At 39.5% G+C, this 16700-nt stretch overlaps 2 protein-coding genes across 2 annotated transcripts in view; one reads left to right on the top strand and one right to left on the bottom strand.

Moving 5' to 3' along the window:
- The window catches only part of LOC131690021 (uncharacterized), a 26200-nt gene extending 13294 nt beyond the window's left edge, over positions 1-12906 (top strand). The window contains exons 4-5 of the mRNA XM_058975459.1: positions 11376-11455; positions 11618-12906. Coding sequence (XP_058831442.1) covers positions 11376-11455; positions 11618-12621 — 1084 coding nt within the window. The 3' untranslated portion in view covers positions 12622-12906. The remainder of the gene's footprint in view (positions 1-11375; positions 11456-11617) is intronic.
- Positions 12719-16700, bottom strand: LOC131687119 (keratin-associated protein 10-7-like). Its single transcript, XM_058971166.1, is given in 7 exon segments — positions 12719-13127; positions 13260-13629; positions 13689-13802; positions 13977-14546; positions 14663-14821; positions 16253-16339; positions 16450-16700. Coding segments are annotated over 6 exon segments (1347 nt in total). The 5' UTR covers positions 16307-16339; positions 16450-16700; the 3' UTR covers positions 12719-13047.

The following is a 16700-nucleotide window of genomic DNA, read 5'->3' as shown; positions in this document are numbered from 1 at the left end:
AAGGTTTGGATTAAATGTAAAATTTATTGTTTATAAATAGTAGACGACCATGAACAGTAAAATCATAATAATTTATTTTAAAGCTACAAATAGCCTAAAATATGTTGATACCCTGAACACACGGAGCCTTCATGTCTCCAACAAAGTGGTTTGGTTTGTGAAATTCATCGAAGATACTAAACCTCCGGAATTGGCGGTTGCAAAATGATGTAATCTTGACCTTCAATTACTGTTTGCGAACATTTATTTTACCTATTCATATAATTGGTAACACAACAAAAATTAAAAGCTCATCAAAATTGATCAGGACCTGCTAGAGTCGAACGGAAAACGCCATTTTTCATAAGTTTTACTCCACCTTCGGAAAGTGTTATCCTCGTTATTAATCATATTACGTTTTCGTCTCAACTTTACGCATTCCCAACTTCGCTTTCTATTAAAAAGACCCTAATCCATATTAGAGTACATCCATTCAAAAGTGAGCTCAATATGATAGGAAATCTGAGGATTATGATTGATTTCAGAGCTCTGGAATGAGTGTGTATTGGAATGTTTTCAGGCAGGTGTTTGATATTGATGTGATTAGACAACTGTTAGATCAAGACCAATAGATCAGTTACAGGTCAAGATCCATCAATTCAAATATTTTTTTGGGTGGGCGGCAAGGGGTGGGGTTGAATCCTGAAGCCTTCTCTTAGCCACGCTATTGCTTGGAGTTATTTATATAGCTTTTCATTTTCTAAGATATGTTTCAGATCGATTCGATGTTTGTGACTTGGATACTTTGCAGTCATCAGGTTCGCGCAAATGAAAATTTTTGCATCGATAAGTGATCAAGTTCCATGTAATGGAATAACTTGGAATGGTTCGGCGGTTATTTCTGGCTATTGTAGATAGAAAAAGAAAATATGAAATTTGTTTTATCGTAATAATATTTGGCTAATTTAAATGCTTTACTACTATATTGAAAATAAATAGGCGACAAAGGGTAATTCACAAACAACAAGCTATAACTTTTAAAGTATTCAAAATAGATATTTGATGTATTCAGAAAAGGTATTCGCAAAAGTAAGAGCTACAAATTTGCTGAAGACATCATTTCAATACAATCACTTCCAAGAAAATTTATGAAAATATCTCACTCGTAAGAATTAATCAGCAAAAAAATAATACCAAAAGAAAGGGAATATTACGTCCATCAAATTCTCAGAAGATACTATTGACCTAAAATTAGCCGTTTTGGCGTTAAAAATAGATTGTCTGTTGTTGGTCTTATTTGTGGCTAAGGGAAATGATAAAAATCTTTCGTCCATATATAATGATAAATATCTCTTTTGATAAAAGACCGATTTCATTAATCTATAACTCGTTCGAAAGGTATTCGTAGAGGCTGTCCAAAGATATATAATGTGTTTATCTATGTCGTAAAGTTCGGCAGATAATTGAAAAAACTGCAAAAACACCGTTTTTACACTTTCAAACATTCTTGGAAACTAAACATCAGTATCAAAAACAAATTAATGGCGTTCTGTCTGGGTGACGGGCCTTTCATTTAAAATTGGTTTGGATAAGATCGGTTCAGCCTTTGCTGAGAAACACGAATGAGAGTTGGTCCGTTACATACACACACAGACACACACACAGACATTATCGCAAATCGTCGAGCTGAGTCGATTGGTATATAAGACTCGGCCCTCCGGGCCTCGGAAAAAATCTTGAAAGTTTGAACGAATTCTATACATTTCTTTTCTAAGAAATGTAAAAACGTTTTTTTGGAGTTTGCGGCACTAAAATATTTTTTACGCGATCGTTTTTCAACCGATTTTAATTTTTTTGAGTGATTTGGAAAGAAAAAGAAATGACATTTCCAACGATGTTCTTTTGTTAAAAGTACTATGCGGTTTTGGGACAACAATATGAAAATTGCCATTATTTTACTATTTTTTCATTAAAAATATGAGAATCGCTCAACATTTTTATTAGTAAGCGACTTTGGTTTTTTTTTAAATTGACGAGAACATTTAATTCCGTATTCAACGACCTATTTATCGAGGGGTTTCCAACGAGCCAAAATAGTGACACTTAATCAAGAATTACTTCGCTTTTTCGAAATAATTCGGTAATCCGTCGATTACTTTGGTAATCAATAATAAGCAGGGTAATTGTCTGTATTTTTAAAATAATTCGCGTAATCAACCATGAATACTATGTAATCAGATAATCATAAAGTAATTTATTACTACAAGACTCATTCTATGTTGATTTTCACATTTTTGCTATCATTTTTTTTAATATTTTTTGGTTAATTCACATATGAATTTCTCATTACATTTTACTTGCGGTTTAGGGGAACTGTGCCTAAGACGGCCACCTTATGGTTAAATGGCAAATGCGACTCATCGATTGATGCAGTGCTCGCAAATTGTACGCCAAGCGTGATTTGAGATCATATCTCATCAACACAGTAACTGATACTAGTTAAATTTCAAACTAAAAGATAAAATGGTTGTGAAAATAAAGAACAAAATCGTCATTTCAAAAGTGCTATGGGTAAGATGGGCACCTGGCATGGGTAAGATGGACATGTGGTGTTGATAAAGATGAAGATAGGACAAGGGAAGAGTGAAAAGCTTCGCAACTAATAAATTTAGTTTTCTGTCGGTATATCACAACGTTTCGAAATTTAAAAATAGCCCAAGGGTGTACAATTTAACGGCATTTTGCAGTATTTCACCCAAGAAATATGTCCATCTTTCCCTGTCCTATTGTGTCTGTTATATCCAGAATGACACAAAATTTAAAAAAAAATTCCTTGATTATGGACGACTCATTAAAATTTCTGTTTTTCACCAGTCATGTGCTAAATAACGAGTACATCATGTCAAACCATTTCCCGAGATCAAACATTATTTGCTGGTGTTAAAAATTATACCCATTAGCGTGCCCTTGATAAAAAGTATTGATTTGCTTAAATATCTGATAATTCGCGTATTAGATAACAGCATTATCTTTCCGAATTATTTGATATCCTCTAAAAATGATATATGACCCATTGGGTATTCTCTCTTAAAAATTTGGGTAGAAGTAGTTTAGAGTGAATTGTTTACACTCTATTTTTACCGCTGTCAGTTTTTCGAAAATTGTTGCCGTTAGATTGAAATCTGCATGTGTTATAAAAAATACGCACGTGGAATGCATGGCGGTTTAAAACAAAATAAGTTCAGCGTGGCCATAGAGATTGCGGGAGACCTTTCTAGAGACTCAATACTAACAATTAGGTGGATAAAACAGAAGTCGATTATTGTTGTCCTCTACACCAGACCCCTTAACAATTGAAACTAGAAAAACACTTTTCAGCTCTTGGTAGGCGCGCAAGATATTCTTTGGAAAGACATTCACATGGGGGATCAATTCTTTGCAATTCACAGCGGGGTCATTCACAAGAGCGACATTCGGGGAATTTAGTAATAGAGTAGAGATCAGAGAATGATAGAGAAAAGAGAAGAAATAGCTTGTGTTTGGATATCTATCGCCAAACGCATCCAGAACCCAAAGGAAATAATTTATCTGAGATCTGGCGCCACAATACTCGTCTCATGACCAGACAACATGTTCGATGTCATGATAATCCTTCGCCACAAGTTCAAATATCGTTCTCTACAAGCCCAATATGCTGGGAATGGACATCCAACGTATAATGATTTGGCATGGGCTTCACTCGAATTAAATTACAACCCATATCTATCCCCTTGAAACAGGCTTTCGTGGACACTTGTGGGATTATAGAATGTTGCCACCTCCCTAAGTCTCTACTGCTCCACGAGATTTGCCTTCTTTCAAGTGTCCAGTGAAGAGAAAATCACATGTAAAATTCGTTGAAGTGAACTGATCTTCCATAAAAATCACTTTCTAATGAACTCACCTTAGCTATAGTTTGTGCCTTCTCATTACCCGGAAAGGAACAATTAGAAGGGGCCAAAACTAAGGCACTAATCTGGTATGATTTCTCAGAAAAAAAAATCAGGAGTTTCCGTGATTCCCTAAGAAAATCTAGGAGTGCTTTTCACGATCTTAAACTATCCGTAACGAAGAAATAATGGTCTACAGGCAGGGTGTCAACGATCCCAAGGATATCCCAAATCACGACTGATTCTGAGACATAAACTGAAGCAGTTTGTGGAAAGCGGTTAATTTTGATTGAATGTGCTGAAGCCAGGAGACTCGTCGAGTTTTGATGAGCCGGAGCACCCCACTATATTCTGATTATTGAATTGAAAAAAACTTGGAAAATTGATCCTATGTTGCCACTTCTAATTCAGATTTCTAATGTGGTTTTCGAGTCCAACCAGATGACAAAATATTTTACCAGCGATAGTTTGACCTATTAAAAGGAGCTGTACTTATGCTGAATAGTGCTTCCTTGAAAACACGGCTAGCTTTGTTTTGTTCAAGGATACCTTGAACCCTGTTGAAAATTGAAGCAGACAAACTATCCACAGTATCTTGCAGATCGATGGCTTTGGATCCTATTACGGAGACCACTCCATCATCTGCAAGTGGCATTAGCGTGTTAATATTTACAAGATATTCATAGATGTCGTTTACAAGCAAATTGTACAAAAGGGAGCTAAGAGGAAGACGCATGCCGCTTGCCTTTTTTAATTTTATAAGAATTGTTAAAGATTGTGTGAAATGATAAAAAAACAAGCAGACCACAGCTTACTATTTATCCGAATATTCGGTTTGAATTTTTGGTTGGTTCACATGGTTTGGATTTCTTGTACTGAGAATAATCCAGCAGAGCTAGAATGTATTAAAGGTGTATGTAATAAAATAGCGATAAATTTGCTAAGCATGAACAGTTTCCGCTTAAAATAATTGAATAATCTGAAGTAATTCCAACAAGAACTCGCTTTGTTTCTAAATAATCCAGTGTAATCGAGGAATTTTACAGTAATCGAAGAAATTAATTAGTAATCTGTTTTTCTAAGAAGTAATCTTTATAACCATGAAGTAATCTAGGTAATTTTTTTCGGGAGTGACATGTAATCAATGCTGTTGGAAACCCCTTGCTATTGATGATCAAAATCGGTTGAGAATTGGCAGCCATTAAATCATAGTTTGGATAAATGAGAAAAGCACAATTGCACCACTAGGTGGATTAAAACAGTTTTTTTTTATTTTGAAGATGCATATTTTGACTTTTCAACTTTTACTACATTTAGCTCCTTCTTTTGAATTCGGGCCTGTTTTGCCGCGAAACCAACTTGGCGTTCAGAGCGAGTGATACGTTCACCGTCGAGTCGAGTAGCGCATCTTTCAGCTTCACTCCCCAAGATAATTCACATCACCTCCATAGCTTGTAATATCGGTTGAAAATCCTTGGTTGAAGATGCTGACTGCTAAATAAGTCGCCCTCCCATGAGAGGTTTGAAATACTTTTGAAAATTTCTTAACATCCTGTGCAAGAAAAATAAAATAAAATTCGAGCTGTTTTGACTCTAGTGACAGGTCGTTAACCCTCCAAAGGTCGCGCAAAGCGCTCACTGAACGAGCAGTCGCTGGTGCCCTAAGGGCCGATTTCTTCACCCTTGCTTAACTTTTAAACCAGGTTCACCAGTACGTTTTAACCTGGATTAAGCGTTAAGCGAGGTTAAAAAAATCGGCTCTAAGACGATTTTGCTAGATTTTCAGAGTGTCGTGCACTCAGTGCACTAGCGCGAGTGACGGAAGGTTAAAGAAACCAAGGAAGAAACTTTGCAAAGGATGACTGAAAAGGGGTGTAAGTCAAGTTGGTCGGCATCTACAGATCGGTTCACGTTTCGATAAGTTTCGATATTAGCAGGATTTATGAGTAGATCAGTTACACAGCAAAGGTCAGTCAATGAGCTAGCAACGGGAGTTAAGCAGGAAAAACACGAAGTCAGAAAAAATCGTGATATCGATGTCTGGAGAAATTCCACCGCCGATGATCTCTTCGTCTCCGTGGCTCACGAAAATGGACATATCGGGAGAAATACCGCCGCCGAGCAACTCTCAGTACCAGTTTGCAGATAAATTGGAATCAGTAGCGCCGAGAAAGACAAGAAACCCTGCGAAAGTGGTTGTAAAGAGATGTGAATCATTATGATCGGAACCTCCGGATCGGTTCGTGTCTCAACAGGTGCAGTAGACCTGGGCAGTTAATGAATAACTATAAACCGCGAAGTTTGGAATGCAAACAAGAAAAAGCAGAAATAGAAAAAAAAACGATCAACTCAAAATAAAAACAGCAAGAGCACAAGCCCTATTGAAGTAAAAGTTGCCCCGGATCAGAGTGGTTTTTTAATAATTTTTGGTTGCTTAATCCATTTCAGCTATCAGTTTTGAAATTCCATACTTCTTTTGTTTAACGATTTTTATGTAAAGTTGGTCGCTAAAGGGCTAATTTACATGTTAATAATAGTAGCCAATCACATCGGATATCAGAAATGAGTTAAGCGGCTTCTTTATATGAATATCTTAAAAGATATAGACATAAAAACTTCGGTGCAAAAATGTCGCAAGATGTGGCCTATATATTTTGAAATTTTGAGCCAGATTCATAACAACTGACTCATGGGAGATAATTTTAAAAAATTGTTAGACGTATAATGATAAATTACTGACATGACATTCAATGTCTCAATTGCTTTTTCTTGATGCAGAACAAACGTAAATAATTTCTGCACAAAAAACCCAGATCTATAGTTTAACAGATTCATTCTTCTATCCAAATATGTCAAAACTACTTCAATCGGCCGTATAGTTTTTGAGATATCGCCTTTTGAAGTTCGAAGACACGAACAATTCTAATGAATTGAATTGAACAGAAATTCTCGATATCACTTACCTCAACGACATATTAAAAATTCGCTTTTCATCCGATTATCGTTAAATTTTGAGAAAAAGTTTATTCAAATTAAGAGAAAAAATAAAATAAATATTTGCAAAAGCATTACAAGACATTGGTTTATGGGGTTTTGTAACTTTTCGTGCCACTGTGCTCATGGATGAGGATTGCGAGAAATACGAGGTTTAGTCGGCAGGCTTAATAACTACAGACCAATCGCTTACTACCACGAACCAGCAGGGGGCAGTGTCTGCTGAAAATGTCTTCTCGATAACAAACATTTTCCCAATTTATTTAGATGAATCGATTAGTACACATGATTAGTCCTAGAAAAACATTTACATAGCTCGAGGGTTTCTGTATATCTTTCTTTTATAACATAAAAAATCAAAACCCTCCCTTTAAGAATTTTCAGCGCACGGACCTGATGGACGCCATCGCATGATTGGTCAAACGAGTCATTCTACTTCTTTCACCCGATCAAAACAAACATAAACACCACACATTGCATCACTGCCGATTATGAGTGGAAACCCATTTCTGCCACAATATAATACAACGCTTTCGAAAACATCAGAAGTTGATGACTCATTAAGCGACAAATATGCCGAACATCAGACGCCTGTGTTAAACCTAAGAGAAGAGACGACAACAGGCTTCTTGCTCTTCTTAATTTTATCTACCAGGCCCTGTCGTAATTTCAAAGACAACAAGCATCCATCGTTGCCAGATTCCATTTGCCTGTTTTTTCACAATTGCTGAAAATAATTGTACACCCAAAACGCGAGCTGTATGAATTACATGCGAATAAGCATGATTCTAATGAGAATTTTGCATTGTAACTGGTATAATGCATAGAAAGCGATATTGCTCCGGGACAAAAATGCATTAAATAGCGATTACACCACAGAAACTTATACAAACCCACAGTTGGGAATGTATTAGTGAATTTAACGATATCGGAGTATTAGTATTGAAATGACTCCTCACTAATACACATGTAAAGGACATCTCCACTCGGATACTTGTACGCTCTGAAAATACTAACACACGCTCAAGGACTTGTTCCATTTCGTCTTTCTACTGATCACATGCTGCATATTGGAGAGAACAGTTTATAGCATCATCAAATTGGTGGGGTGTGGGTGATGATTATGTGTTGATTTTATATCGAGCTTTCGGAGTTCTCTCAACCCTAAATTTACCTGCGATATGCGAGTTCTGGCCACTAGATAGGTTCATAAATGTTAATAATGATTAATGATTATTTAAGCGCACTATACATAGGAGAAAGTTACCTATATGGGAACATTGGGATAACAAATTTCAACATTTGTCTGATAGAAGCCGTCCGCCAATCATTTCTGGCATTCCTCATATCAACAGTACTTTCAGGTGATATCATATCAGTATTTTGCAGTAAAAGTATTTAAGTTTAAAGTATCATAAACTATAAAGGCAGTGATGACATGGTTTTACACTTTTGAGCAGCAGTGGCAGTTACTCATTTCAGTTTGTATTATTTCCCGAACATGCGAATCCAGCGCACACAGGTAACTGGCATCCCTATCTCTACATACAGAGTTTGACAATTAGGTTTTACATCAACCGACATAACCCCAAAAAATAAGCCGGATGAACTTTGTTTGACAATTCTCGGTGGTTTGTTTACATGGGAGTTACATGAGTTCGAATGTAACAGATGAGCACGCGTTGCACTCGCATTCACGCAATTGACAAAGTGAACAAACCACCGAGAATTGTCAAACATGAACTTCATTCATCATAAGTTCTTTCGTGTCGTCATCTTGTAGAACTCAATAGAGTTCTATGCAAATGTTTTCGCTCACACTACTTGGAGGTTTGTTTTCCTCCAGCTGTCATATGCAAAACTATCAGTCAATTTAAACGTTTGAAATCGCTGGCCAAAAGTATTTATGATAGTGTTTAAATGATCTGTATCACGTTGAAACTTATTTCGGAGACGTACAATACCGGCTATGCAAATAATCCGACCGAAAAGTTATTTTCGATTTGTTTTCCTCCACCTATCAGAAATTATGACAGGTGGAAGAAAACAAATCGTTGAACAAACTAATACAGTTACAGATTGTCAAGTACTCTATACACGCCACCGAAAAACTACCTAAAATTCAGTACTTTTGACTCCATTTCGTGGTATCGTGCAGGAAGGTAAAATTAGGTAAACCGTGTTGAAGGTAATTTCCATTTAACTACGGCAAAAATAATAATTCAACCTTGAGTTTAATTTACTTAAATTTAAGTTGAATTTACCTAATTTTGAGTATACCCCAAACAACTTAAAAGTACCTTACTGCACGGAAGACCCCGACTGAGTCGAATCTCTCGTTTTGTTTTTGACAACACTAATAAGTGCGAAAGCGACGCACAGCTCAAAAGTACCTAAATTTAAGTTAAAAGAACTTATTCTGTAGGTTATTTTACGGTTGCGTGTAGGTAACATCTTTTTTCAACCGATCAATGGGGGTCAGTTTGACAACGTCAAAATCGCTTGAAATGTCATCAACAAATAGCAGTATACAATAGAAAACAATGCACAGTTTTTTATGTTGACTACGCCAATATGACGCCATGTCATCCTCTTGAGTGCACATCATTGCCCTGGTCAACGATCATCGCAAATCAATCTGAGCACAAATCATTTTCTTCCACTCTTCTCTGAAGCATAGAATGAGAGAGCGATGATTTTACGGCAAAAGTCATACGCAATGGGAAAATAACGCGTATATCACACACTCTCGTAAACGTAAACTGTTCAAACGTTTAGTATGGTTGGAATTGAGCTGTTTGCAGACAAATAAGCGTAACTGTGTATGAAGACAGAGTTCTTACAAACACCACAGAGGTATTCATGTATAGAATACACCACTCAGACTCAGCAAGCAAAACCAACAAATACTTTTACATGCGGGCAGATAATATGGTAGCGTGTATTCTCAATCAATTTATTTCATCATGAATCAAGCTGTGTTGGTATAATGCAGTAACTATGCTTGGTCTACAATGCGAAGAAGGCATGATTCTAATTCGGAATATGCACGAAAGGATGTAATGCCTTTTCTGCATTGGGAAATTGTTTTGGGTGTACCTCAAATATCGATCCTCTGTCAAGAATTCACAATACTAGCTGCATTTAAAAATCAAATTTTATGTTTATTCGTGTCTTTCTTAACAATACACGTAGTTATATCGTCATTCAGGGTATTTATTCAATTTGCATTAAATGTTCATGTGTTTGAAAAGTAGCCAAAATAAATTCAGCAGCACTGTTTTTCATTCCGGTTGAAAATATTATGAACGCTCTTGACTATCAAAACGACCAATCAGAAGCTGGTTCAATATTGAGGTTAGGACTAGAGTTCCTATATATAGAGTTAGGCGGACACAAAAGCCGGAAAACTGGCAGCTCTTATTCCAGGAAGAAAACACTAGCAACCCATGCAAATGTTCAAGCTCTAGCTTAATGATTTCATTCTCGTCGTGAGTCCGAACTTTACATGTACGAATAGAAAACCAATTCGAAGATCTGATGTTATGATTTCATACTTGTGCGAATATCTCTTTGTGTTACAAAAAAGATCTTGATCTTCTCGTTTCTCTACACTCGATAACACAAGAAAAGAGTAAAATAGTTATGACCATAATTACAATACCTTTTCCATATACATCCAAAGAGAACATGTTATGTGACGTCATGCTCGATTGGCTCCGCCTTTTGACGTGTTCAATTGGCACCGCTCAGTGTCTCCGCCTAACTATGAATATAGTAACTATAGTTAGGACTGGATCAAATTGGCTACGCGATTGTCTTCTCTTCTCTTAGGCCGATGACAAGCTGAAGCGGAAAGCGAAGCGTTTGCGGACGCGTCATAGTGTTTTGCCGCGTTCGCCCCGCTTTTACTATGACAGTATTGCGCGTTCTACATGCACACACCAAAGAGATAGGTCAAACGCATTCGCTTCGCTTACCGCTACCGCATCGCAAATCGCGTAAGTATGTCATCGGCCTTAGTGTTAAACCAAAGGGGGCCGCGCCATTTTGAGGTACCTGTCTAAAAACGCTATCACATCCAATGCAATGCTAGTAACACCCACATCAAATTATTTTTGAGAACTCAAATAGTAATTGAAAACAAATTACTATCTCTCAACTTTCTAAGTTAATGGCAAGTTATCAAAAAAAATGACTTTTTGCATGAAAAATGCCAGAAAAAAATCATGGCGCTCAGTTCGGTATGGCTTAACGCAGGCCAGACGTGATTCCTGCCTATTTTATCAACAGTCAGGTTGGATATAAGACATACGTTAATAGTAGACATGCTCGAGTACAGCCAATCCCAATGATGATCATATTCGAATTAACAACCACCCGCAGACTCAGACTTAATTATAACGAACAAAAGCACCGAATATTTTGCCGGATCGTTAAAACAAAAATTAACTAATTATATTTACTTCACAGATGTGTGGACGCCAAATCACGACCGAATCTGTTCGAGAAAATCGTTCTTTCCTTAGGAACGCTATTGTTCTTCGCTGCCGGTATGTATGGTTGACCTTCATGCTCAATTCATTTGGAATTCCATTCAAACACATAAATAAATACAAAATAATTCTACCAGCGCACTTGCTTCGACATTTACGATTATCTACTAACCGTGGCATACTTCTGTCTGTTTCTTTACTCCCCTCCCAATCGCTCAGGTGGCCTGGTTTTCGCTTCGATAGACCAAGTACATCCGGACCTCCATGACAACGCAATCATTCTCGGTTGTTTATCGTTTCTGGTAGCGATACTGTTCGTAATCGATTTGGCCGATCCGTTGGCCAGAATGACCGCCCACACGACTCAAACCGACAGCTCCTCTCTAGCCGGTGTATCTCGGACGTCGGAAATCGAAAAAGATTCCTTGAAGAAGGACGTTTCCACCGACACGGAATCACCGGTGTATCTAATTACTAAGGATCGATACCGCGACATGATTGGGCCAGAGCGGGCACAATTCTACAACGAGAATGGTCACGATCATAGACAAAGTTACCACGATAGGAATGAATCTGAAAGACAGAGCTACCGGGAACGACCAGAACAGCGTCGCCACAGCTACCTGATCAGAGACGAACCGGAACGACGCAGCACGGAGTCCATTGTGGAGCGTAAGGTGCTCCCGTCGGTTCAGACTCCTGTTTTCGCCCACGTGCGGGCCCCAGAAGAAAGTCGTCGAATAGCGGGAAAAGAAATCCAATATCTGCCTCGGTACGATTACCGAGACCGGCGGGAATATCGCGATGCCGGTCCGTACTCCAGTCGACAGCAGCTTCACCAGCAATCATCTCCGAAAGCACCGTCCTATCACGACAACGAATCGTTCGTGGATGAAATATCGCCCTCGCGAAGAAGCACCTACGTCCCAGCGGACAAGTTCGACAACGAAATAGTTCAGATTAGCGCACGACCTAGACCTCCACCTCCGGCAAAGCCAAAAACTTCGCCACATGCCCATGGTTCTGGTGGTTCGGGATCCAGCAGCAGTGGCTGTCACTGCTCCCACGGGAGTTCTCCACCCAAGCGGAACGGTGTTCATCAGCCGAAAGATGAGCCCGACATCCCAATTAAGCCCGGGTATGTGGCGAATGCCGCACGAAAGTGGGACGATCGACTGCGCAGCAAAAGTCAACCAATCATAGGATTGAACACGATGGTCTAGATTGTAACAGTTTCTTTTATATTGATTAGTTTGTAGTTAAATAAACGTATTAAGTTTTCATCTGATAAAAATGCTAGGTAGTGCGAAAAGTAAAAAGTTTTTTTATACAGTACAAACAACTTTATTGATTATTCATTTGATCTCGATTTTAGTGCGGCGAGAATGTGATTCTGTGCACAGGATTTTACAAACTGTTGGTTAGTTGACATTTTAACGATTATTTATCGATGTATGATTATTTTGGTTGATGCGAGTTGAAAATATTTTTTTTTCTAGTCAACGAGTTTAAACAAACCTACAACAGGGAGTACTATAACATGACTATGTCAAATGATTGGCACTAAAGATGTTAATTGTCGCAAAATGGTGGCGGTTATCTACAGCTATCGATCGCAGGGTGTTTCAGCTTACATATAGGTGCGTTGACTAGCAGCAAGTTCCACAGGCAGGGTAGGGCGGGCACAGCTCTCCACATGGAGGGGGAACGCTGGGTGTGCAAGGATCATCTGGAAACAAAAACAATATTTCCGTTTAGTAAGAGAATTGTGAATCAACTCCCTGCTTCAGAATCGGGAAAGCCTTCCGCGCTCATGACTCGGAAAGCCTTCCGAGCTCCGAAGGATAAAGAGTTAACTCACAGCATGGCATACAATTGGGTGTTGGAGCTCCACACGGTCCGCAGTCACCTTGAGGAACACAACCGCAAGGGTCGCACACTGGAGGACAGCTTGGATCGCACACTGGACCACAGCAGGGATCACAAACCGGTCCACATGGGCCACAAGGTCCACAAGGGCCACATGGTCCGCACGGTCCACATGGTCCGCAAGGTCCACATGAGAAACAATCCATTCCACACGGGTTGCAGCCGCTTCCAATGGTGCTCACACGGCATCGTTTAGGGCAAATTGGGTTGCTCTTGTTGCCCATAGTGACAAAGCGGAAGCGCCGGGCATAGGTCGACGGGCAGCATGTAGCTTCCGGTTTGGTTAAACAGCATGGTTTTCCCTGAAGAAATAAATAGACGTTTGTAAGAATAATAAACATGAAGCCAAAAATAGAACTACCATGCATTGAGAACGGGGACAATCGTGTTGAAGACCATTACGTTTCAGGCACTCGCAGGTGTATATCAGCACTCCCCCACGCAGTTCGCGGCTTTTGCAGGCTCTGGCCGGTACCTGGTAGAAATAAAATAAATATTAGTTATTTATTGATTGGTATGAATTAAACTAGAGAAAAGGTAAGGTACAAGGGTGGACTGGCGTGCGTGAACTGCGCGAAAAATTGATCTACTTGAAGGAGCGGAAGGAGCCTGTTCAAACCACCATTTTGTAACACCTTTGTACACTTACCTTAACTCGTCTCGTTCCCACAACTGCTTCCTAGCATCGCTTGGCCGGTCTATCACACGGAGAGCATGCAGGCGAATCGGCAAAGCCAGTGCACGTTGGTATGCAGCAATAAGCCGGTGGTGGAGGAATCTGGATCTGCTGTGGTTTCGGTTGGCACACCATTGTTGTGCAGATTTCTTTCGGTTCAGTAATGGTGCGTGGAGTACAGACGATTTTCGGATCTGGCACGATGCGTTTATAGTACAGGATTTTGGGATCCGGGACCACTCGCTTCCGATAGATAATGCAAGGTTCTATGTAAGTACGTGGCTGATAGATGATTTTAGGCTCAACGATTGTTTTGTTGCGGGGAACCACGTGCTTATCGACTACGGTGCGGCAACAGTTGATAAGTTTTCGCTGTGCAATGACCCGTGGAGGCTGCTGGACGGTGATGAAACGAGGACCACATTGCACGGGGGGACAGACGCTCATGCACTGGGGCATGCAGTTTAGGTCATGTGCCGCATAGGTCTTAGGAGCGCATGGATCACAAAGGCTTCCGTTGGCGCAAGGAGGTGGACAGGAACCCTTTTATTGGATAAGGAGGGGGTTGTGATTTGTGGGTTGTTTGCATGCAAATGAAGCGTATGAAATGAGCATTTAAAGATCCCCGCTCCTCCAACTTCTGCCCCGAAACGTACCTAGTAGATTCGTTGAACCCCGCAATACATTTCTTCGTAGCGAATATCCGGAATGTTCGGTTCTTTACGGCGCAAATTCCAGCTGTGGTGCAATGTAGTGGTGCTATCGAATACTATCAAGGGACGTTTCCACCAGTTGAGATAGGAGGCGGAGCGGGGCGTCTAACAATGATTATAATACAAGGAGTTTAGTAAAGAAAATTCTAATGCTTGTTATGAGGAACAAGGTTCAATCTGTTTTTTGCGAATTTAAATAAAGAAACTCGTATTTTCAACTATCATTAGGCCGATGACAAGCTTACGCGATTTGCGATGCGGTAGCGGTAAGCGAAGCGAATGCGTTTGACCTATCTCTTTGGCGTGTGCATGTAGAACGCGTAATACTGTCATAGTAAAAGCGGGGCGAACGCGGCAAAACACTATGGACGCGACCGCAAACGCTTCGCTTTCCGCTTCAGCTTGTCATCGGCCTTAGGCCGATGACAAGCTGACGCGGAAAGCGAAGCGTTTGCGGACGCGTCTGAGCATTTTTGCCGCGTTCGCCTCGCTTTTACTATGACAGTATTGCGCGTTCTACATGCACACACCAAAGAGATAGGTCAAACGCATTCGCTTCGCTTACCGCTACCGCTTCGCAAATCGCGTAAGCATGTGATCAGCCTTAGGGTAAACTGAGAAGTGATTTAATGACCATATGAAATAGTCTATAAATAAACCAGGCATTTCTACATAAAATTAACAGCCTCTTCAACTTCAAACATTCGTTCAAGAGACTGATAGAGGCTGATGCTATTTTAAGATCACAGTTTTGAGCTTTTCCAGAGAGAACGATAGATTAAATAGTACCCTTGTTCCGTTGTTTGTGGTTCTAAATTTCAGCTAATTCTATGAAGCTAATGTGTAGGGGCTTCGTAATAAAATAACTCAATTTTCAATGAAACCACACAAACTATTCGCTCGTATCATTTGGAGGAAACAATTACACTACGAATCACATTGTTGCGATTGGTGAAATGTTTCTCCATTCGTTTACTGTTCGACCTAAAACTGCTGCACTAGGCAAACAGGCAGTTTTCAAGATGGCGCGATGCAACCTCACTGCAATGCCGGAATACGAAACGGCATTGAACCAAATACTAATACTATTTCATTTTTCGATTACAAAATAGTATCGATTTGAAACTTTTGTTACTGACTTTTCCCTCTGGCAAGCTCTTCTTCCTAGCTACGCACTGATTGTATTTCATAAGTGAACCGTCACACGACGAGGAAAACTGATCGACTACGGTTCAAATCAGCTCTCCTATTCGTGTAAGGACCCATCTGTTATTTGCGCTATGAACGAGCTGCCAGAGAATGTCAATTACACGAACATTCACTAATTAAACTGTTAACAAATTGATTCTAAATTGTTTTGCCAAATCCATAGGTGCTTCGGAATCTGGGAAGCACCAGGGATAAGCAATGTAGGAAAAAAAATCAACTTTAGTGATGATGACGCAGACACAAATAACAGAAATGGTAGCGATGCTTGGTGCAACAGGAATGGGAATAGTGATCACATTTGTGACACGAGGAACAGTGACATCTTACGCAAGGATAGCAGGGATAGCAAGGATCACAGGGAGAGCAGCACGGGTCGCACATTTTCGCTAGACTTGATGGTTTGCGCGCGGGTTTCTGGAACAGGCAAATAGAAGGAAAAAACTTGCATCAGTATCAATCCAGCTAATGAGCACCGACTGTCCTTGATTTGAGAAATAGCTGAAAGTTTTCTGCGGAATACTTACAAGGACTATCGATTTTCCTTCCACACAAAAATCCGAATATAGGTTCGTCAGCGAAAAATCCTTGAAATATTTCAGGAACTCCTGCGTAAATTCCCAAACGATCTTCAATAAAGTTGTCTTGCACTAAATTTTCAATCAAACGGCTTTTTTTTAAATGTTATAAAAAATTATAATCTTTTTTTCAACACTTTAAATTTTTTCTTCCGCTGTCCGTTCGCTTCAAGCCACAAACCGAGAATGATCCTCGGAGG

This window comes from Topomyia yanbarensis, chromosome 3, assembly GCF_030247195.1.
Source record: "Topomyia yanbarensis strain Yona2022 chromosome 3, ASM3024719v1, whole genome shotgun sequence".
NCBI classification, from domain to species: domain Eukaryota; kingdom Metazoa; phylum Arthropoda; class Insecta; order Diptera; family Culicidae; genus Topomyia; species Topomyia yanbarensis.
This window is presented reverse-complemented; position numbering and strand designations above follow the sequence as displayed.